This window comes from Aristolochia californica, unplaced genomic scaffold, assembly GCF_029961685.1.
Source record: "Aristolochia californica isolate CCGP_79_NKW_82.1479 unplaced genomic scaffold, dmAriCali1.0.hap1 SCAF_4, whole genome shotgun sequence".
In the NCBI taxonomy this organism is placed as follows: Eukaryota; Viridiplantae; Streptophyta; class Magnoliopsida; order Piperales; family Aristolochiaceae; genus Aristolochia; species Aristolochia californica.
In genome coordinates this window covers 42847874-42871767 of record NW_027182103.1, presented here as the reverse complement: position 1 = coordinate 42871767, position 23894 = coordinate 42847874, and the positions used below count along the sequence as shown (strand labels likewise).

Sequence of the window (23894 nt, the reverse complement as noted above, 5' to 3'; positions counted from 1 at the left end):
GTCTTCCTCCACTCCTTCCAGGGTCCAGCATCCCCTTTTTCTTTCTTTTCTGCCGTATCTGACACGGGATTTTCAGCTTTTTCCTTCTGTTTTTTTCTATTCTGGCTTCTCCATCTGAAGCCCAGGATCGAGTAGCTCTAGCCATGGGCAGTAAGGAGGATGTCAGGCCCCTTGCGCCGACTCATGTAAATGGGGATCGAGATCGAGGGAGCAGCGATATTCATGATGAAGAAGCTCGCTGGACATCGTCCCGGAAAGGACTACGGAGGAGACGTTGCATCCTCTTCTGCGGTTGCTGCGTCTCTACGATTTTGATTCTTGCCATACTCATCCTCGTGCTTGCCCTAACAGTGTTCAAAGTGAAGGATCCCGAGATTAAGCTGAACTCCGTCTACCTCGACCGGTTGTCTCTCGGGACATCATCTAGTCTCAACTTTAGCGTCACAGCTGATATCTCTGTCAAGAACCCCAACTCCGCCTCCTTCAAATTCGGCAACTCTACCACCTTTCTTTCCTACCGTGGCGAGACGGTCGGAGAGGCCAAAACTCCAGCCGGGAAGGCGAAGGCCCGGCGAACTCTGCGGATGAACGTGACGGTAGACGTGCGAGCGGACCGCCTCCTTGGGAACTCTGGCCAGCTTGCTCGCGATCTCATTTCCGACACTCTTCCGGTGAATGCCTACACCAAGCTGGGTGGACGCGTCAATTTGCTCAACGTGTTCAAGCGCCATGTGGATGTAATCATGAATTGCTCAATCACTGTCTCAATCTCGACTACCTCGATTGAAGACCAGAGCTGTGAGCGAAGCGTTAAGCTCTGATCTCAGTCCTGGGCCAGTACCGTTTTTACATCTCCTTGTATTTCCCTATCATCACTACCTGTTTTCGGCTGCTGCTGCTGCTGCTGCTGGAGTTTTAAGCTTTTTTTCCTTTTTTCTTCTTTCGAAGTTTCCGTAGATTCATTAGACCTTACTTGATAATAAAAATGAGATTGCTCCAGCATCTGTCACGAAAACGAGAACCCATTCAGAATCCAATTTACAGATTTCTTGCTTACGGGTAGTTCGTTCGTATCTTCCATTCAGGCCTTGATCGAATCACATATTTAGGGCTTTCAGCAGAAAAAGGGATCGATTTGACTTCTGACCTACTTCCCTTCAGTGGTTAACGAGTCACAGCATCATCTTCTTCCGCTTTTCAAATGTCATCTCTAATCCTTTAATTTTAGAAACTTTCCACTATTAACACGTCATGTTAGAATATTTCAACAATGAAAAAGACAGAGAGGTTCCGCCATGTGACCTAGGATTTATTGACCTGGATCAGTTATTAAGTAGCTGCACATGTGGGACTACATGTTTGTGTAACATTCATTTTATTGGGCCAATTTCGGCCCACTTTCTTTTCTATGGAATAAAATGAGATGGGATTTTCAGTTTCCACTCTATTTGACCAGTTCCGTAATGTGGGCTCCATCAACATATTTGTATCCCCTACTACTTACTCTGATATTATGTGAAGTTATGTCAAAGCCTATCCCAAAATGACTAGTCATCTTAGAAAAAAAAATTACAACTAATAAATGCAAAATCTTTGTACTCACTAATGTATGTGGGGTTATCCTTAACACTCCCCCTGACGTGTAGGCACATAGATAATTTGGGTAGGAAACTTCTTTCCCAACTAATAAATTCAAGATATTGATATCACTAACCCATGTGGGACTATTCTTTAACACCAAGTTACAGTTTCTTCCATCTCGTACACAAAGTTGTCCAAGGGCACGGTCGTCCACCACGGAACCCTCTCTTCTCTTCCAACGTTTCTACACTCTAACGGTTTTTAGGTCCCGCCCCAGCTCAGCGCACTAGAGTATGCCATGCAGATACTCGGCCAAATATCTTAGAAGAAATCCTTCACCATCACATCGGAATTTCAACATCCATCTTCATCTTCTTCTCCACTGACCACCAGGATGATCAAACAATAGAAGTTAGATATGGGAGTTCAAGAGTTCGAGAAATCTTTGCACTTTACCACAGGTTTTCAAAAATCATATATAGAAGCAAACAACTCCTCTTGACAAACACACTTGAAGTGTTGGGAGTGGGTATTATCTTAGGGACGATTTACATACATGTGGGATTGGATAAGCAAGGAATGGAGAAGAGGTTAGGTATATTTGCCTTCACTCTCACTTTTCTCCTCTCCTCCACCACCGGGACCCTTCCCATCTTTGTGAGCGAGAGGCCAATCCTACTGCGTGAGACATCGAAAGGTATCTATAGGCTCTCGTCTCCCCTAATCGCTAATACTCTAGTATTCCTTCCCTACCTGTTTGTCATAGCGCTTATCTACTCTACATCAGTGTATTTTCTAGTGGGACTTTGTGCATCTTGGCAATCATTCGTATACTTTGTACTAGAAATATGGGTGATTATACTGATGGCAAATTCTTTCGTGCTATTCCTGAGCTCCATAGCTCCAAATTTCATCACAGGTACTTCGTTGGTGACCGTTTTCCTTGCTTGCTTCTTTCTCTTCTCCGGTTACTTCATATCAAAAGATGCAATGCCAAGCACTAGGTTTTGATGCACTACTTCTCCATGTACAAGTACTCCGTGGATACTCTTCACATCAACGACTACTTGTGCTTGTTGTCCAATTGTTTTATATGGTACGAAGAGAACAAGGTGTGCACGGTAATGGGGCGTGATATGTTGGAGAATAGTGGACTCTACGAGAGCCAGAGATGGAGCAAGGTGCAGATAATGCTCGGCTTCTTTGTGCTCTACCGTGTGCTCTGCTTGATGGTGCTGCTAGCTGATCATAGGCCATTGCTACCGCTTGGAAAGGAGAAGAGTGTTGGATCATAAACTTGATCCATGAAGCCCAGCAAAAAGAAACTTCAGATTTTTTGTGTGCTGGCAACGAAGTTGGAGATAAAGTCGGCAACATGAAGTCAGCAAACCATTAAACGTGTACAGCAAAGATTATGCCATGTAATGTATGAATTTCTGGTGCAGATTAAGTTAGAAAGTCTATAAATACTTATGTAAGGTATGTTAAATGATAAGGAGTTAGAGTTTAATACAAAGAGCATGCATTACTATTATTATTATTCTTCTGTTTTTGTATCTGAAATACGATGAAACAGAGGCGTGAAAACAGAGCGCAACAGAGCCTTACAGAGATTTTTTATTTCCAACAATGGTATCAGAGTTGGTCAGAAATTCCATACAAAATTTTCGTTGCATGCTGCCGTAAAAAAACGACGTATTTAGTGAAGATTTTTCGACAACGTTTGTTGGAAACAGAAAAACAGATGACAATCTCTGTTTTTCGGTAGAAGGAAGAAGATGACCATTTTTACGCCACCACACATTCCCCCCCGCTGTTGCTGTCGCCGCAGTCGTCAGTTCCGCATCTCCAGCTCCCGCTATTGTCGCCACTGTAGCTCCCAATTTTATTTTTTTCATCATGTGTTGATAAAATCAGCATTGCGGGGAAGAAGATGACCTGTAGCCCGGTCCCAATTTTAAGTTTCGAGTCAACTCGTCCAAACTCGTCCGGTTTCTCATTGACGTGACGATTCCCCCAAACTCGTCCGACTGCTGCTCTCAAAAGAGAGAAAAATGGTTCTGCTGGAACGCTTACAAAGATCCGGAGATGCTGACGATTCCTCCGATTTCCTGCTTGTTGGAACAAGAAAGCAGCAAGGACAAGTTCCAGAGGACCCTGTCCATGCCAGCTTCACCGACAACTCCAACACCCCCGCAGTTGAGATTTTCACTTGATTCAGCTTGAGGATCAGTGAAGATGAGTACGAGCCATGGTGGGGGCAGCTCCATGGGGTCCACTTTGAAGTAAAATCTGCATAAATTATAGGGTCACTCGATGCATGGCGTCTTCCACTCCAACAGATTCTGCCATTGGGCAAAAGTCAGATATTTTGATTCAGATCCCGAACGGGCTAAGAGCTTATGCTGCAACTCAGATGGTGAAGAAAATGAAGATCAAGACAGACGAGGACAAAGAAGAAATGGAAGAGTAGAGCAGTGGAGTTTCTTCCAAGGGGACCAAGGAACCCAATGACTCTTGGTGATGTGTTGTTTTGTAGATACAGGGCACCCTTCCAAGTGTTGACACTCGACAACAATAATTACGACAACTGGAGTATCAAGAAGAAGCTCGTTTTGGAGCATACGATGTTTGAAACATCGTTAAAAGAAGGTTTTAGCAAGATAAGCAAGCCAGAAAGAGTGAAGGAGAAGATACTTTTACACAAGAGCAGAACACAGCTTTGAAAGATTCTCAAAAGAGAGAAAAAACTCTCTACCTCATCTAATAAGGATTAGATGATGGTGTCAAATGCAACCTCCGCCATAGAGGCATTGAAGAAGTTGCAAGCCTCTTACGAAGGAGTCGAGAAGGTGAAGAAGGTCCGTCTCCTAGAGGTAAGTTTGAATCCTTACATATGAAGACATCCGAGAATAGTTCAAAGTAGTAGCTATCTTTAAAGAAATAATGAAAAGTTAAGAAGGTGTGAGAAGATACTCCGCATATCGTCGTGATGATGAAAGAAACCAAAGACTTGGAAGAAATGATGATCGAGCAACTCCAAAGAAAATTGTAAAGAGAAGTTCAAAAGGAAGCAAAAACTTCACAAGATTAAGAAATCTATTCAGAGTTACAGGATCAAGTTTAAGGGGGGCGGGTGGGGGATTGGATAATTAACTTGATCCATGAAGCCCAACAAAATGAAGCTTCGGATTTTCTGTGTGCTGGCAACGAAGTCGACAAACCAGTAAAAGTGTACAGCAAAGATTATGCCATGTAATGTATGTATTTGTGGTGCTAATTAAGTCATAAAGTCTATAAATACTTATCTAAGGTATGTTAAATGATAAGAAGGAGTTAGAGTTTAATACAAAGAGCATTTTTATTATTATTATTCTTTTGAAATACCATGAAACAGAGGCGTCAAAACAGAGTGCAACAGAGCTTTACAGAATTTTTTTTATTTCCAACAAGGAGATGTCAGCATATTGGCAAAATACATTCAACAGGACTCCCGCGTCTCAATTTCCTGTGCTATGTTGTGATCAAATTGGGTCAGTTTATGAGTACTTGGTAAACCTTTAATTTTCCTCTTCTTTTCTTCTCTCTTCATTTTCTTGTTTTTCATAGCTAGGAGTGCAAAAATTTCTCGTGGGAAGCTCAAAATGAGAAGCGCTTGAGAGTGGCGGCCATTAGCCGGAGTGATGAAGCGGGGACTACAAGTGCAAGTGGTTAGGAAAGAGCATTAGTGAAATGGCGGCCATGAAAGGGAGTGAAATTTTCATTTGATTCACTTCAGTACCAGTCACGGGTTTGGTTGTTCCCTTTATTCAGTAATAAAATCAATGAAGAACTGAGACATGGTCTTCAGGAATGAAACAGATTGATCCAAATACATGAAAAAAGGTCGAAATGGGAGAGGAGGATGGGGTCGTTTGTCGATTGTCGTCATTTGCATCGGGATTGGATGGGCTTCCTTTGTTTTATATAATCTCGTTTTCCTCAGTTTTGATTTGGTATAGGTGCAGATTGGTTCGCGGTTCTCGTTTCTATTCCTCACGTGAACTGTAAACTCTTGAACTTGAACATTGAGCTAGCTAACAACACGACGTGTGTTTGGAGTTAGAACCATGCTTGAGCACGTGAACCACTCGTATGTGAAGACGGAGCCCCAGTGGCACCACAGAGCCACATTTTTTATTATCAGTTTCTAAAGTAACATTTTGATGTTCTTGGTTAATCTAAGTACGTAACAATAAAAACTGAAGGATAGTCCGCCAATAGAGACACGATGATGAAGATCTTTCTCAAGGTCACACTCTACCTACGAGTTACCTAGTTTATGGTGATGCCCCCATGTTGGATTTCCTCTGCTCGACGACGACAGAGAAGATCTAGAGCGTCATCGGTGGTTTGGAGTGGTCGCCGGAAACATTTGTTGACATCGGCAACAAGCAAATAGAAATGTGGAAGAATAATATTCGAGACGGAGAATAATATTTGTCGTACTTTATATTAATAAATCATAGGAATTTAAAGGTTACAAATTTATAATATAAGCATTATGGGTAGATTACATGATAAGTATTATCTACATGATAAGTATTATCTACATGATAAGTATTATATAGAGATAATTGCATCTCAATGACACCCTAAAGAATAAGAAATAAGTTATCTGAATGTCAATTTTACTTCCTTTGAGATAATGAAAAGAATGAAAGAACAAAGGTCTCATATGTTATCCGCTGATCAAGGTCGGCAACTTCATTCATGACTCCTCTGAACCAATCAAAGGACCCTTGTTCACGAGTCACCTAGTAGAAATAGGCATTGGTGGTGTTGAAAGTTTTTCTTCGCGTTGTCGATAGAGCATGACTCGCTTGTTCCAGCACAATTATCAGTTCTCTTGTTAATTTATGAGTTTGAGTCCTGCACACAGAATGAGTAGATTAATGAATTTAATTAACAGAAAAGCTTTAAGACTTGAGAATCAAAAGAAGCTCTACTTGAAGAAACAATCAGGATTTCCTTCACCATGACAAAAGTCAAACTATTTGCAGAAATAGGATGACCAAAAACCCTATCAAAGAGGAGACAAAAGTGAAAGGAAAAACAAATAAGAAAGACCGGATAACCAACCAGCATACACAACATGATTAGCCTCTATAACAAAAAAATGGCTACACAAGAAACTAAAATGGCTTCACAGGCCTCTGAGAAAACCCTTTTAAGTTTTTGTGTCCAGACACCCAACTCTCTAATATGGACACTCAGGTAATCATCTCCAGGCGCTGAAGTGATTGAGAATGGGTTTCTACAGTAAATCCATTCACGTGCAGCTTACAATCAAGAGGAAGTAGAAAGACAACATTGGCAAACATAGAAAAATAGGGCAGCACACAAGCCTCATTATGGAAAGATGGCAAGTTTAATCCCATTTCAAGCTTTATGAAGGCTCTTTCATATTGTTGTGTCAATCACAGACCTACTCACCCACATACCCACATACACTAAGCTCAATGTACATCAGCTAATGGCTAATGGCTAAAAAATGAAGTCACTAAAACCAAGGAAAGCTCATTGTGCCTCTTCAAATAGGTTTCAACTTGTGGCAACATAGTCATATTATTTATATGGCTCAACTAAAACTTTCATCTTCAGTTCATTTCATTTCTCTCTACAACTAACCTAGGAATACAAAAACAGGACATCACTATCATCTTCACAGGCTTATTTAAGTTAATTAGCTCAGCTCAGCTACATGGATCCTCCTCATTGGGCTTATATTTTGCTAACTCCATCATGGCTATATCTCTCTCCTTCGAGTCTTGCTTTCTAACCATGACTCTGAGCATCTTAGGCAGAAATAGAATTACACAACCACATATACTTTTTTGGCTTGGGAAGCAGACAATTGAGAACTCCAAATCTTGTTTTAGGCTCGGGAAGCAGACAATTGAGGAATCCGAATTTTATAAGGTTCTCGTTAGCTTTTTGAATAACACACCCGTTGATGTTTTGGCTTCAACCAAGCTTTTGAAATTTGACATAAAGACCCGAAAGATTGGTAACAAATGAAGCCACTACCAAACAAATAACAAACGAAGTTTCGATTTCTAAAAGGAAACAAAGGAGTTTCCACAGAATGAGTCTCGTTTTGTATTCTTCTATGTTGTGCTTCTTGCAAGCTACATTATTTATTACGAGTAAATATGGGATCCTAACAATGTCAGAAATTTTCTCCCAATGTGAAACAACTAGTTATTCTTTCAGTCACTTTATGCTACCTATATGATGATAACACCTGTGAAATGTCAGTGCAGCAGTACATTTTAAGTACAAATTCATGGACCAAGTTGAAGATTTGCCAACACTTTCGTCAATGTTTCATTTAACTATTGGATGCACAACACCCTTCGCTATATCTAAAGCCTCAACATCTATGGACCTGATGTTGTTTATCAAGTTTGTAGAGTCATTTACCATTCAAAGGGAGAATCTGCTGGACATTGAACAAACATATACTGCCCACTCTTGTAGCGGAATGCAGCAGGCTTCGACATTTGTAGGGTTATGACATTCCCATGATATATAGCTACCTGAACGTTCACAAATGAGAGCACCATGAGGATAACCGTGGACATGCCATATTGGGTAACGCTAAGGTGACACTTGGTCCAGCTGAAGCTTGTAATGTTGGTTTTGGACAGCCAATCCATCTGATACATGGAAACGTTTATGCATTAGCCATTGCCTAAAACCACTTCCATCTGACACTATTACTTGTCTGATACAGGTGAGGACCGTGATTGATTTAATTATATTTAAGATGTCAATTTCAGTCTGAGATCAAGGGGATAACAATGTCCAATGGAACCGACTCTGAACAGGTCAATACATCAATCCTTGAATCAGGTGGGCTAACTTGATAATTCTTTGTTATCTATGTAGATTAGATGCATATTTCAGCTTGAATATTTGATTTGGGAACTCAAGTGAGGGCACCTAGATGAACCCATGTACTAACCTTTAAAAGCCTGACAACACAATATCCCGACCTAAAAGCCCTTAAGAGTTATTTTCCATACACAAAGAACAACATGGACTACAAGATGCATCCACGTCTCTAGCAATAACACGAAAACCAGGTAAGCAAGCTGCCCATTTCACTTCTTCAGCAGGAACACAACCCCAGGATGTAATAGTAGTGTATACCATCTTTTGGACCAATCATGAACCAGGTAGAGAAAAACCCCGGACGATGAGCAAGTTGTAAACAACAATGAGGAGGTGGTGGGAATACCAAAAGGCATTGAAGCCAGTAAGCCTATCCAGTGGCTTCGGGAGCTTGATGAGGCTCCGTCGGAACCAACGGGTCGCAAGAATGAAGGCAACGCCCATGAACACTATTAAATTGATAGTCCCACATACATTAGTGAGTATAAAGATCTTGTATTTATTAGATGGGAAAATGTTTCCTATGTGGCTAGTCATTTTGGGATAGGACCTTCGACCTAATTTAACATGATATCAGAGCAAAGTTCTCATATGTGGACATCCACCCAAATTATCCAAATGCCACCACGTGAGGGCCTCTACCCAAATTATCCACGTACCACCACGTGAGGGGGAGTGTTAAGGATAGTCCTACATACATTAATGAGTATAAAGATCTTGCATTTATTAATTGGTAGAAAAGGTTTCCTAAGTGGCTAGTTATTTTAGGATAAGGCCTTCGACCCAAATTCAATGTGGTAAATAAAGGTTTAATTTAACATGGTATCAGAGCAAGGTTCTCATACATCCACCCAAAATTATCCACGTGCTACCACGTGAGGGGCCTCTACCCAAATTATCTACTTGCCTACACGTGGGGGGGAGTGTTAAAAGGATAGTCCCACATACATTAGTGAGTATAAAAATCTTGTATTTATTAGCTGAGAAAAAAATTTCTTAAATGGCTAGTCATTTTAGGATAAAGCCTTGGACCCAATTTAACAAACACCAACATTATGATTCCCGCGATACCTTGTGGTTCACTTACGAGCTTCAAATACGAAGGTTTGTTTTCCCCAAAGTCATCTTTGATGGGATCATATTGACTTTCACTAGAAAGTGAAATGACACTATTGGAAGGCATAAATTCACTTTGACTAATTTTAAGCGTTAACACTGTGAACTGAAAAGCTCATCCTCCATCCACAACCAATGACAACTTTTTAGCCGAACTTTCTATATATAGTCAATTCTCAATGATTTTTTCTGTGGGTAATGAAAAAGGCCTAAGGCACATCTGCCTAGTCTGCGAACATATGTAAGTCACAAAAAAGTAGACGAAATAAAAGATGGGTATTATTCCTAACTAACTACGTCCAAACTCTTATATACTTCTAGATCGAGATATCAAACTTTTAGTTGGTAACATTCATCAATAAACCCTATCACCCCAGAGAGTTGTAGTTATGCACACCATCACAAAATAATTGATGGAATGAACGAGCGACACTGTCTAGAAATATGTCAGCTCAAGAAAACTTGCAGCAAGATAATCAGAGGATGAAAATGACTGAACCTCTAGGAGCCGGAGGCAGTGGAGAAATTTATAATAATGGCGACATCTGAAGAGACAACCAAGCCTTCTGGTTAAGAAGCTTAGAGACGAGAATGTTTGTAGGCAGCGACAACTCCACTGCATCAACAACGAACGAAATAACAACAACTTTAGAAACATGAACTGGTAGAGTCGACAAAACAATTCATTCCCCTTTTAGTGAATCGGAGTCAATTTGGCGAGAAAAATGTCGTAGTGGTGCACCTCTTCAACCTTCCATGAAGAGGAAACCATGGATTTTCAGGAGTTCGGTGAGCTAAAAAAAAAAAAAAAGGAAAAAGAAAGAACAACAGATCTAAAAGGCCTTACTTTCGCCGCATTAGCCGATATGTTCCAAGCGGAAGAGAGAAAGAGAAAGTAACCGTGTTACCTGTGAGCTACCAGGTTATCGGCCCCTGTGCTCGCGAACTACACAGAATATGCCATTGGCAATAAGCATCCAAGCCTAACAATACGTGGGTTATAGAGGGGGTGAAGCCAAAGTCTCTTTTTTCTTAAATGGTACGTTGAATTGAATGTAATTTGATTTTATAATTTCTATTTATAATTAAAAAATAAGTAAAATTTAATTATAATTAAATTACTCACGTTCCAATTACACCTAAAATTTAACGCTTAAAAAAATAAATCTTAGCATAATTAAATAATTAAATATAAATAAAAAATTAATATAACTAAAACACTTTTAACTGAAACTATTTTGTGAGACCTTCTTTAATAATAATTATGATTCTGTAAGACTTTTTATTACTAGCGTGATGTAAGATTATTTCAATCTTCTCTTTAACAATTTATATAAATATGACTTACCCTATTTAAAAACAGAAGCGATTGATGTTCGGCCAGCAGGATAAGATAATCATGACAATCCCCATTAGAATATTTCGTGGGTGGGTGGATCGAAAACTCTAGATCAGTTATTGTTGAAGAGAAGCAAACAGCGAAATAATTAGTTTTTTATATGAGAACAACGTAATATCTGAGATAACACATGATTGGCATTTAGGGAGGGAAAGAGGAAACCCAAACACATAGGAGAGCTGCGTGGGTTGCACTGCTCTTATTATATTCAGTAGGTACGTGTCATTGACTTCACTTCGCACGTGCTGCAGTGGGCCTTTCTCGAATTCCAAATTCCAAGTTTCCAAACCAGAGATAGGGTTCGGAATCGGAGAACTCTAGGGCTGAAAGAGGGTATAAACCCAAATGCAGAGACTGGCGGTCGCTCTTTTCAAAGTTCATGCTTAAGCTTGACGAGAGGCGGGAAGAAGAAGAGAGGCGGCCTCTTGCCCTTCCTCTCTTTCCTTCGACGGAACCTTCCTCTTCTGACGCCAGAAAAGAGAACCACAGGGGTGCGTTTCTGTTATTCGAAGATTTCTTTTGTTTGAGAAAAGAGACGCTGGGTTATCTCCTCCCTCTCAGAGGCCACTTTGTTCAGTTACTCCTTTTCAGAGTTCTAGGGTACTTCTTCACAATGCATTTATCTGTCTCTACCATCCAATTTCTCCGTCTTTTGTTCGAGAATCGCTGTCATTTGGGATTCTCCACGCTTCTATTTTTTTAAACTCGTTTTCGCTTTCTTCGTCTGGGAAGCCGCCTTAGAAACGGTCAGAGGGTTATATCTTCTTCCTTCTTCTGAACATGCCCATGGACGAGAGCGTGCTAGACGACATAATACGGCGCCTTCTGGAGGCAAAGGGTGGCAGAATACAGAAGCAGGTTCTGCTAACGGAGGCCGAAATACGTCAGCTTTGTCTCTCCTCCAAAGAGATTTTCATCAGCCAGCCGAATCTTTTAGAGCTGGAAGCCCCCATAAAGATCTGTGGTAATTTTAACTTCTTCTTTGCTCCCTGTTTCGGGGGATTACTTTAAGATTTTCAAACACAGTTGAATGAAAAGGCAACGCAAAAACCTATTTTCTCATCTATTGCTTCTATGCTTATATATTTGTTCCTTAATTGTGTTTGTGGTTTTGATCAATAAGGCTCATCAGTTTCAAAAAAAATATTTGTGAGGTACCTTCTGAAGTTGCTTCATGAGAACAATGAAAAAAGAGAACAAGGAAATGCTTAAGCTTGCATTGAAAGGAAAGACGAGGATGAGCCACAGAGGAAAAGGGAAAAGGGTCAAGTTAATTATGCTACCGAATTTGGGGCTAGAAAAACTCAAAGAAATTATAATTCTTTGGCATTTTTTGCTCTCATAATTTCTATAATTTATACAGTATATTTTAGATGACTAATTACTTCTTATAGGATGTCAACGATAATAGAACCATGTAAAATGGAATCAGTGAAACCGACCCGACCCTTCCATTTATGGTTTTCTGCTGGATCCTGTCCATCCTGCAGGTAATATCACTGTAGTCCATGCTTTGTGCGTCCACTCGAGTCAGACACTTATATCTGTGGTTCTTATGTCCACTGAGTGGCCCATGATCTAGCTGGATGTGTACTTTGTCTGTTTATTAAATATCCGAGGGAATTTGATCATGTAAAAGCCAATGGACATTTTCCTTTGTAAACAGAGAGGGAGTGATGCAGTCCAAATTTAATTAAGGAGCAAGAGATGGAGCTTGAAATGCTGAAAGGAAAAGAGGTGGAACATAAACAGTTTGAAGAACTCACAGAAGAATCTAAGAAGATGAGGTTCAAAAAAGTAAAACCAAGAAGATCTCGTTGTATCATTGAGAAGGTGCCTTCTCAATAATAGAAAATTTTAGCTTTTAGGCCATGAAGTGCCAGGACTCAATTTCATATACAAATGGCATTTTGATTACTTGTCTTTAGTTGGTAGGGATTTATGTCTTTATTTCTGTTTTTAAGTTCTTAGCTGATATGTGTATTAGTTATTAAGTTAAAAGGGGCATCTTTGTAATTTTAAGAGGGAAACACAAGTGACAGCCAAAAGTGACATTCTGTAAGGGAATAAGAGGTTGGTTTTAAGACCCTAATCTTAAATCTCTCCCTCACTTCAATTACGAATTTGGAAAGCTGCTACCTTTTTCTCACCATTCTCAATTCTTTTGAGTTTACTTTGGATTAACAAACTCTAGGACAGAATTATGGCAACCCTTTCTTGGTTTGAGTCCGAGTACAAATTTGCTGATTTTTTTTTTTCTAAGAGATCTGAAGTGCAATTTCCGTCTTTAGGGTGTGTTTGTATTCCATGTCAACATCATGAAGTTTCCAAATAGCATATTGCTGTTGGGAATTCCTTCCCTTTGTATGAGGGGCCCGGATCCCATGAAATCTTTACTGTAGTCATTTTTCTCAATAAAATAAAGAAAACACGATTTATAGGTGTGCTTGTCACTTGCCAAACACTTGTGATGAACTGCTGCCTTCTCCTACTGTTTTCCTAAGTGCATTTTTTCTTCCAGTTCTTAATTTTTTTCTTAGTTTTCCGTTATCATACTAAAAACGTTATGATCACTTCCATAAAATGTATTATAATTACTCAGATTTCCTCTAGGTTGTGGTAGGATGTACAGTTGAGCTATGACCATATAATGGTTCAGAACTATCAAATCACCCTGCCATTATAAAAAGTTTAGACCTGTTGGTAGAGCATTCCAGTGCATTACGACTATGCATCATGAAATCCTTCTTCAATGCAGCAAAAGAAGGCTGGTCATCTGTGAGCAAGAGCTGATTCAGCTAACTGAAAATTATGTTATTTGGAGAACAATATTACATGCTTGAACTAATTGTTCAGTCATTTTGTTTATTTTTAGTTTCTTTATTGTTTTTGGAATAGGTCAGGTTTTTATGAGAAGTAAAAAAGAGAATAAGAGGAACTTTTTATGTTTCTTCTTTTTTCTTTTTCCTCTTCATTTATTTGTTTTGCAACATTTTCTTGGATAAAAGAAATTCAAAAACACACTCTGATCTTTCGCATTATTGAGGCTACTAGTGTTAAAAAGAATAATGGCCAATTCTTGTACAAAAAAGTATTCTTAATGGACTAAGAAACTTCAATTAACGTTGCTGTCATATGCCATATGCGTTTCCCGGTGCTTAGAAATGATATGAAGTTTATTTTACAGGAGATATTCATGGTCAGTATTCTGACCTGCTTCGTCTATTTGAGTATGGGGGTTTCCCACCGGAAGCAAATTATTTGTTCTTAGGGGACTATGTAGACCGTGGTAAGCAGAGCATAGAAACCATTTGTCTTCTGTTGGCATACAAGATCAAATATCGGGAGAACTTCTTTCTTTTGAGAGGCAATCATGAGTGTGCTTCCATCAATCGCATATATGGGTTCTATGATGAATGCAAGAGGAGGTTTAATGTTCGTTTGTGGAAAACATTTACTGATTGTTTTAACTGTCTGCCAGTCGCTGCACTTATTGATGAAAAGATTCTCTGTATGCATGGTGGTTTGTCTCCTGATCTGAAGAACTTAGATCAAATACGAAATATTGCCCGGCCAGTTGATGTGCCGGACCAAGGCCTTCTCTGTGACCTTCTATGGGCAGATCCTGATAAAGAAATTGAAGGTTGGGGAGAGAATGATAGAGGAGTTTCTTACACATTTGGAGCTGACAAAGTTGCTGAATTTCTTCAGAAGCATGATCTTGACCTAATCTGTCGTGCCCATCAAGTAAGTTCATCTTCTTCAAGTCTCTAATTTTTTTTCTTTCATGGGCTTATTGTATAGTTTGTGTGCAAATTAATATTATTGATAAGTATAAGTTTGGTATTCATGCTAATTCATTTTTCCAGCAATTGAATATTATGACATTTTCTCTTTGACAGCAAAAGTATGACAATTTCTGGGAACAAAGTTATGTCAATCATATGCCATATCTAGTTAGCTTCATATTTTGCTATTTTAACTCGTTCTTACTTGAGAGAAGAAAAGTCATTGGATAACATGAAAACATTACTTATAAACATTTTTAAAAAAATTCCCTGGCACATTAGTTGCAAAATCTCTCTCCAATATTCGTTTTTTAAGTCTCCTTTCAGTCATTTCCAAAAAAAAAAAAATCTCCTTTCAGTACTATTATGGAAGAAAGTGATGATATAGAAACACTACCTCCACTGACATCAAAAATATTTTTGTGCGTTACGTGAATGATGCCAGAAAAAAATTACATTAATCATCCATTAGAAATTTGTCAGGCACATGGTTGCAAAGAGCTCATGCCAATATTCTTTTTTAGAAAAGTTTCCATTTGTTATTAGTATGAAAGAAAATAATAATATAGAAATACTTCCTCCACTGACATTAATTTTTTTTTTGTTCGTAGTTCCTTTTTTCCATTATTTGTGAATGTTGTGATAACTGAATTCTATTTTCATTAAAAAGTGATGATAAATCCTATTGCATTTTTTATGATAAATCCTATTGCATTTTTTATGATAAATCCGTTCTTAACTTACTATATTTTTGTCTCAACATTGTAACTGGAATATGTGTCAATTTGGCTTACTTATGTTTATGAGCAGGTTGTGGAAGATGGTTATGAATTTTTTGCAAAACGCCAGCTGGTTACCATATTTTCTGCTCCTAACTACTGTGGGGAATTTGATAATGCTGGTGCCATGATGAGTGTGGATGATTCATTGACATGTTCCTTCCAGATACTCAAACCATCAGAGAAAAAAGGTAAAATTGGATTCAACAATGGTGTGTTAAGACCAGGAACACCACCACGGAAGGTATGAAGGTGTGTTTTCATTTGGTGTTCACTATAGATGATTAACTTAAGTCTTGGTATGTATGAGTTGTTATAGGGGCTTAGGACTAAGTGATGATTTTGTGGGGTTTCAGTTGCAACTCATATTCAAGTTCTATACTGATCTACACTGAACTAAGTGATGGCTCATTTGTGCTTATTTTGGGAGTCTTAGAACTTATAAGTCTTAGGTTGGGTTTATTTGCAAGAGGAGGGGTTCGTAAGGGGACTTTGCATTGGGTAAAGAGGATTAAAGAATGTAAATGTGATTTAAGGCTAGTGTGGGTGTTGTTAATTTGTCTTTGATTAAGTGGGAGAGAAGTGTGGAGAGAGTTCTACTAGAGTTATCACTGATTTGGACTTGAGTGGCATAGGAAATCTATTTTTGTGTATTATAGTTAATGTGTGCGAGTTAAAAGGAGAAGGAAAAGGAGGAGAAGTGTAGTTTATGGGTTCCTCATAAAAAAATCCAAACTCCATTCCTGTCCCATTGCTTCTTCACAACAAACCTTTTCCACCTTAATATTTTGTGATCTTTTCCATCTTTTAAAAGATCAAGCTGCAGATCAAAATTTTCTTAGTCACTAATCATTATGGATTTAACTAGTTAATTATAATCATTTAGGGATTATTATACTTAATTAACTGATTATTACTCAAGCTAGTGCCCTCATTTAGAATTTATTGAACTGGATGCTTTTGATTCTTTCAGATTATCAATGGACTATTATGTTTAATTAACTAATTAGTACTCAAGCTGCTGCCCACATTTAGAAATTGTTGAAGTTACCTGGATGCTTTTGATTCTTCTGAGAAAGGCAATTTCATTAAAATTCAAGAGGTTGACAAGCTAGCTACAAAGCATGATAAGAGCAGCTAAGCTTCTACAAACCAAGATAAAGCTTGTATTTGAAGTTACTTAGATCAAATTTCATATTCAAGTCAACAAGAAGTTTAGGGCCCTTAAGAAGTTGTATATGGAGCCTGGTTAGTTTGGTTGGTTGAGAATTTCATCTACACTAAGAAATTTGGTCTTAGTGTAGATGAAAGTTGAGGATGTTTTTGTTGTTATATGATTCGCACATTTTTTTTTTTTATTGTTGCTTAAATTTTTTTATTATGGTCTCAATGATGTTATTTTGCCTCATTTTTGGCATTTGAAATACTTCTGTGAGAAAAAGAGACGAAGGGACCACTATGAAAAAGGTGAGGGAACAATAACCATATATGTAATTAAAAAGAAAAGGAAAAATAACTATGTCAATTGACTAGAAAAATATCTTCTTGTGGTTTCTACCATCTTGACTTGCTTTAGACATCGGGTCTTCCTGTCTTGGCAAGACATCTCTTTTTTCAGCCATGGCATCTCAAATTTGGCTGGCTCTAAGTTTAGTCAAGGGGTCATACTAGGATCTGACCCAATTTGTATTATGGTGGTCAGCATTAAGATAGAAATATAATGGTGGTTCATGTTGTACTCTTTACTATTTGGGGGTTGGTCTATTTTAAGTGGTTTAAATTTTGAATGGAACGTTAGAAGTTGCTATTGTTACAAATTGTAAGTTGAGTTTACTTAATTCTAAGTTTTTATGATGGTTTAAGTTTCACATAGGAGAGTGAGATTACCTGAACCCTAATCTCCCCATAACCCTAAATATCTCCTAAGTAGGAAGAGATTAGGATTTGGACAGCCCCTCTTCTAGTTATTACTTAAACCATAATAAAAACTGACAATAATACCCTTGTCCCCTGTTACACTTGAGGAAATAAAATTCCATAAGAAAATGCTTTCTTAATGAGAAAACCTAGTAAACTCAAATTACAGCTTCTAAAACTCTGCCAGCTTCAACTTGTTAAAAATAACTCACATTATTCTCACTCTAAGCCTTAGTGTAAAGATTATCCCATTAGTCTTCAGAATGCACAATTAGATGCCCAATTTGTTATTGCTGAGTCTGTGTTTTTTTTTTTTTTTTTATAAAGATGTATTAATAAAACAGGAGAAATTACAAAATTTGGGGGAGCATGTCCCTTACAACCAGCGACTGTAGGGTAGCTCCCAGTTTGGCAAGCACATCTGCCGTCGAATTTGTGGATCTCAGAATGTGAGGTCAAATACAAAAAACAATTGAGGTAATTTCTAAAATTTCCCTAAAAGTATCCCAATGCCTCCACGGAGGAGAGGATGCGTTCTCACACCAGCCTATCACCACTTTTAAGTCACCTTCAATATGAAGAGGCCCCCTGTATTTATCTCTGAAAACGCGAAGACCGGAGAGGAGACCATGTAACTCAGTAGATGTAGAGTTAGATATACCAAGAGGGCCGACATAAGTGAAGAGCTGATTACCACAATGGTCTGTAATAACTCCTCCGAAACTAGAAATCTCAGGGTTACCAAAAGACGAGCCATCAAAATTTAACTTGAAATAACCAGGATCAGGGGTAGTCCATTCTTGCATGACTGGAAGCTTTTTCCCAATGTGCATCATAGCCAAGTTTTCCCAGTTTTCACGAATGAAGGAGTTGTCTTTCAAAGAAAAAATGGTATTGAAAAAGGTTCACTGTTACCTCTTGATCTCGCAATTGTAACATAGTTTATTGGACCAATCTCCATCAACACTACCATAGATCCTGTACCATAACTCCAACACAAATATACATATACTATGGGGAGAGATTAGGGTTTGGATAAATAGAAAATTGCCTTACACCCTTTGAATTAAATTTCAGTAGAAGAAACTTTTTTTTTTAAGGGTGTGATTTATTAAGCACAAGGCTAAAATTACAAAGAGGAAGGATCCCTAACAATGAGAGGTTGTAGGGAAACCCCTTCTTTAGCAAGAGAATCCGCCAAACAAGGGGCAGCTCTATGAACATGACTCCAAGAACAAACAAAAGAAGAAGCTGTCTCCATAATTTCACAACAAACAAGCTCAAATTCAGCCAAGGAGGATCGTTGATACCTGAGCACCAATTTGTGACATTGGTCGAGTCACCTTCAACCTATAAGGAACCCTGAAAATTTTCTCTAAATACTAGATGTCCATGGTGGAGAGTTTGCAATTCAGCAGAAGTGGAATCAGAAAGCCCAAGCGGACCAGCAAAGGATGCCAAAATTGAACCAGCAGAATTTTTGAAGACACCTCCTAAACCATAAGGATCCGGGTACCAAAAGAAGAACCATCACTAGATGATGCCTAAATCAGGAGGCTTTTAAACTTCTAAGGAGGCTGGACATTGATTCGTCAATCGAGCAATTTGAGATCATTGACTCCTCAAGTAATCAGTTATAAATTTCTTAAAATAGGATTGGGAAGTAATCCAGGAAATCATTTGAGTGGATGCTCTTTCAGCAACATTTTTTCAAGGAGAGGATGAATTCTGAAATACTCTCTAGTTCCCTTCTCACCAAATAACCCAAGGTATAATAACAAGGCAAACTTGAGATATTATTTGTCCCATGTTTTTGAAGATTTAATCCGATACTACTCTGGATGAGGCCAGCAAGAGAGTTAGAAAGGCCAAATGGATTCTCAAACTTACTCCAGATATGCCTAGAAAAATTGCAATGGGGGAGAAGGTGGTCTATGTATTCCTTCTCAATGTGACAAAGAGTGTGAATGCTATTTGGAATATTCGATCCTCAACGAATAAGATTATCTTTTTTTAAGTATTTTCCTATGAACTCCACTCGAATGAAAAAATTCTGATTTAGGATGACCTAAGAGATTCCAAGTGATAGCTGCATCAGGTGATGAATGATGTTGTTTATGTCTATGTAGCATAACAGGAAGCTACTATAAATTGACCAGTACTTTTGGGGGTGCCAAATGAGTTTGTCTGGATGTATACGTCAAATGAATTTCTTGATAATCTGATTCCAAAAATTCCCGAATTCAATAGCCTTGATATCATTTAATTCTCGACGAAAATGGTTCCTCCAGTCAACCTCTTGTAAGGATCCATTGATGAAAACATTTGAAAGTAGGATTTCCAGTTGCCTCGTTAAATTCAGAATAAGAGGAAACTGATATCTTAAAGGGCCATCTTGGCACCAGGAATCAAGCCAAAAATTGATACGTCCTTTATTTCGTAGAAAGAGGCTGGTAAGATTGGTAAAATGAGCAAATCTCTGATTGGAGATAGATTGTTGGTGAACCATATCCGAGAAGCCAAAGATCATGGCTTCTCCCATTTTTTTCAACACAAGAGGTATCCAAGGAAGGTTGTGGTGCATGTTGATTATCCAACACCATTTTGGGAGAAAAAGCATAATTTGTGTCTCTTATCCTCCTAAAACTCAATCCACCCCAATGCTTATCCTTGCATACATCATTCCAATTAACTAGGTGTTGCTTGAATCCATCGTTTGAACTTTTCCAAAGCAAGCTGTGCATAAATTTTCTCAATTTCTTTTGCCTCCAAAGTTGGCAATGAAGGAAGGAGAGCTAAAAAACAGGAATACCCACCAAACAATCTTTTATCAAAATTAATCTTCCAGCCTTAGAAATCATTTGGCCCTTCCAAATAGACTCTTGTGCAGTTTTTCAATAACTGGAGTCCATAGATTTCTTTTAGTTTTGCTATTAAAGAGAGGAAGACCAAGATAGTTTCTTGGAAGTGAGGCTGGAGAACATCCCAATTTATTTGCTACTGTCTCTATAGCTTGATCCAAATTGAACCCATAGAGGCTTGATTTACTCCAATTGGTTTTCTGACCAGGCATCATTACAAAAATATGCAATAAAGCTTTAATACGGGTTACCTCCTCCATAGTGACTTCTCCAAATATAATTGTGTTTTCAACTTATTGTACTATAGGAGGTTTAAGACTATCATCTGAAAAGAGAGGATTAAGCCAATCAAGATATCTAGCGAATTTAAACAAGCTTGTGTCCCTCAGCAACAATATTAAATAGGAAGAGGAAGATTGAATACCCTTGTCTTAGACCTTTAGAATTCTGAAGATAACCTCAAGCACTCCCATTGATAAGAACGGAGTAGTGAGTTGAGGATATGATGGAGCAAAGACAATTAGCCAAAACACGTGCATTGGCCTTGTAAAGGCTGGACAAAGCTAATTGGTCTGCAATCAGTGATATATTCAACGTTTTTCTATTATTGGAAGCAGTGAGATAAAAAAGACGCCCAAACTTTTGAACGTGATGCCATTTCCATTGAAATCCTTCACATATTCCGGTTGTCATTTGTAATAAAACACCTACCTTGATGATAAAATTCTCCATTATATCCATTTGGTCTTGTGGCTTTATCAAGTGGCATTTTGAATACTGCATCTTCAATTCATGTTTCTGTGAAAGGCATCTCAAGCCAAGACCTTTGGTTGCGTGTGAGCCTCTTTTAAGGTTGGTTGTCACACTCTTTAAAAAGATCTTCCTCAAGAAGATCAAGAGAATCAATTTGAGATTGCGAGGTTATCTGTTTAGAAGAGTGAGACCTGAGTTGTTTTTTAGCAATCTTTTAGTTTCCCTTTCAATAATTTCAGTTTCAGTGGAATAACTTCTCCAACTTGGCCATCTATAGATTCATTTTTCCACCAATTCTTCTTTTGGCCGATGCAATCTTTTTCTTCTAGCCACAAAATTTCAAACCAAAAAGGTTTTTGTCCCCAAGTTCTTTGTGTCAAGCACAATGTGCAATGATCAGATACTACTTTCCCAGTAATGTGTGTTAAGGCTTCGGTATAAATTCGGAGTCGATCTTCTGATCCAAGGAAGCCATCCGGTTTTGTTAAAAGTGGAATCCTCTGCATATTGCTCCAAGTAAAGAATTTATCGATGGTTGAAATTTCATCTAGTTCATATGCACCAATAAAGTCACCAAACTTTCTCATAGAAGATGTGATAGGAGGAGCTAGAGGTGACTTCTTGTTATAATATCTAATTGTATTGAAATCACCTGCAAGGATCCATGGTATTGTTCAATAATCCTGAGCATAGAAATTTCTTTCAAGATTTCATCATGAAAACCTAAAGTACAAGGCCCATAAACACCTCCTAAGCTCCTACTATGTCCATGTTCATGATCTCTGAATTTAACAGCAGTTGAGTAATTTCCGATTTTGTAAGCAATGGCATTCAGAATGGTAGAAATCCAGGCAATTAAGTTTTCTCCAGTCTCACTATTTGCATTATAGGCATATCATTTAGGTTGAGGAAAAGGGCAGAGGTCTTGGACAATGGAATCTGACGTGAAATTTATTTTTGTTTCTTGAAGTATGATGACCTGAACTTTCTTGATATCGAGTAAGGCTGATAGCAGCCCTTTATTTTGTTGATGTTGAAATTGAACATTCCAATAAATAATCGTTTCCTGCTTTTTTTGATTTTGTTACTCGTTGTTTGACCTCCTTGTTGTTGCATGTATGCATCAAATGTTTATCGTAGTTAGAAGTTGTAATACTTTCCTAGAATAATATGAAAACTTAGTAAGCTCAAATTACATCTGCTAACAGCTATGATAAACCTTTGATGCCTAAATATACCAATGTTTTTTATATGTTTCGCAGAGCAAGCGTATATCTTCAGTAAACCATTTAAGTATCAAGTATTAAAATAATATTTTTTTTCAAGTGAATCCATGGTCAAATCCACTTATTATCTTGGCTATTTCACCAATTTATGGCTAAAGTTGGGATTCTGAATTTTTTTTTTTTGAAATTTTTTAATATAATGGGCCTGCATAACTAATACCACATAATCTAAATAGACAACCAAAGCCAGTAGATTGGTTTCAATAGATCATCTAGTGACAGTTTCAATTGAATTGAATGATGTTTTTTTTTTTAAAATATCTTGGATGTTGATTAAGTGATTTTTTAACTCACCTCATATGTTGTTTTACTTCTCAAACTTTTATGATAAAATAGCACAAGTAAATTCTCCTTGGCCTGTTTTTTTTTTTTTTTAACTTGATTATTTTCTTTTGTTTCTTTTACATATTTCTAGAGATGTCTCCAATGAGGCCATGGAAAAATCCGTTTGTTTTCTTCTGAGTCACGTATTATCCAAGTTGTCTGGTTTTTTCTAGTACTGATATGAGACACAAAAGGCTGTTTAAATCCCTGAGCCTTATTTATTTGGAAACTATCCTCATGTTTCATTTGAGGGACAAAAGGAAACCAACGTTTTAATTAACGTGATGAAGGCCTGATTTTGTCATCTCAAGTGCCTGTTTAGAATTGTAACCTTAGAGGCACGCGGCAGTGATGATTTCATTTTAATCCACATTTGGAAGATTCTGCAAGGTTGACACCTCTCCTTGGCGTCAAATTATGCAACTATCTGTTACTCTTTCATGCTTCTGGTCTCCAATTTGTCTTTTTTTTTTTAAATATTATAGGGCTTATTCAAGTGTCCAGGTCTCCTGCAGACTGAGCAATGGAATATCAGCAGAGATATGTTTCGTTGCTGATGTTTTACAAAGCAATTTCAGTTGAAAGGACGTAGGCTGTTTTTTTTTTTTTTATATAAAGAATATCGGCTTTCTCAGTCGTGATCCAATTTCTCTAGGAAATTTCAAGAAGCAACGTAGTACGTTTATATAAGATTTATTTGGTCCATAAAACTCTCTATAGGAGAGTTTCTCTAGCCTAACCTTGACCAATACTGTGCTCCCTTTTTTAAAGCAGCCGTCGGTCCAAAATCCTCTGGGTTCCCCTTCTTAATGGTTGTTTTTGGTGAATTTTTAATGTGTTCTTCTGTGTATTTTCAGGGGGCCAAAGGATGATCACAAATTCCCCATGGATAAATGGATGGTAGTGGAATGTTTGACGATTCTCCATTCAGTTTGTTCTTCCACATCTTGGTTATGCTGACTATCTGCCGGTTGGTCTTAATACTAATACTACCTTGTGCACAAAGCGAACGTGTATATTAGACTTCATGGTGCATATAAGGAGCAAACGTTTTTCAGATCCATGTTGCGGCGATCAGAATGTTGGCCCCGTGTACATTAATTTGCGAAAGTCTGATTATGCCAAGAGTCACGCACCCTCTTATCATCTGT

At 38.1% G+C, this 23894-nt stretch overlaps 2 protein-coding genes and 1 pseudogene across 4 annotated transcripts; all 3 read left to right on the top strand.

Annotated features, from left to right (window-relative positions):
• LOC137961872 (late embryogenesis abundant protein At1g64065-like) lies at nt 1–999 on the top strand. Its single transcript, XM_068808478.1, has one exon. It carries the CDS (start codon nt 144–146, stop codon nt 819–821), a length of 678 nt encoding a protein of 225 aa, XP_068664579.1. The 5' UTR covers nt 1–143; the 3' UTR covers nt 822–999.
• Nucleotides 1000–1251: 252 nt separating this feature from the next.
• LOC137963385 (ABC transporter G family member 8-like) lies at nt 1252–2876 on the top strand (annotated as a pseudogene).
• An 8472-nt stretch (nt 2877–11348) lies between these two features.
• LOC137964051 (serine/threonine-protein phosphatase PP1) lies at nt 11349–23891 on the top strand. Of its 3 annotated transcripts, none has more exons than XM_068811318.1 (4): nt 11349–11999; nt 14223–14782; nt 15634–15793; nt 23601–23891. In XM_068811318.1, exons 1-4 carry the CDS (start codon nt 11816–11818, stop codon nt 23645–23647), a joined length of 951 nt encoding a protein of 316 aa, XP_068667419.1. In that variant the 5' UTR covers nt 11349–11815; the 3' UTR covers nt 23648–23891. The 3 variants fall into 3 exon arrangements, with proteins under 3 accessions (XP_068667419.1, XP_068667417.1, XP_068667418.1); XM_068811316.1 differs by having other exon boundaries at nt 15634–15846; XM_068811317.1 differs by having other exon boundaries at nt 15634–15854.
• The last annotated feature ends 3 nt before the right edge of the window (nt 23892–23894 follow it).

Coding starts and splice junctions, on each gene's coding strand:
- LOC137961872 (XM_068808478.1), top strand. CDS start 144: ATGGGCAGTAAGGAGGATGTCAGGCCCCTTGCGCCGACTCATGTAAAT.
- LOC137964051 (XM_068811316.1), top strand. CDS start 11,816: ATGCCCATGGACGAGAGCGTGCTAGACGACATAATACGGCGCCTTCTG. Junction 12,000..14,222: donor AGCCCCCATAAAGATCTGTG/GTAATTTTAACT, acceptor TTTATTTTACAG/GAGATATTCATGGTCAGTAT. Junction 14,783..15,633: donor TAATCTGTCGTGCCCATCAA/GTAAGTTCATCT, acceptor GTTTATGAGCAG/GTTGTGGAAGATGGTTATGA.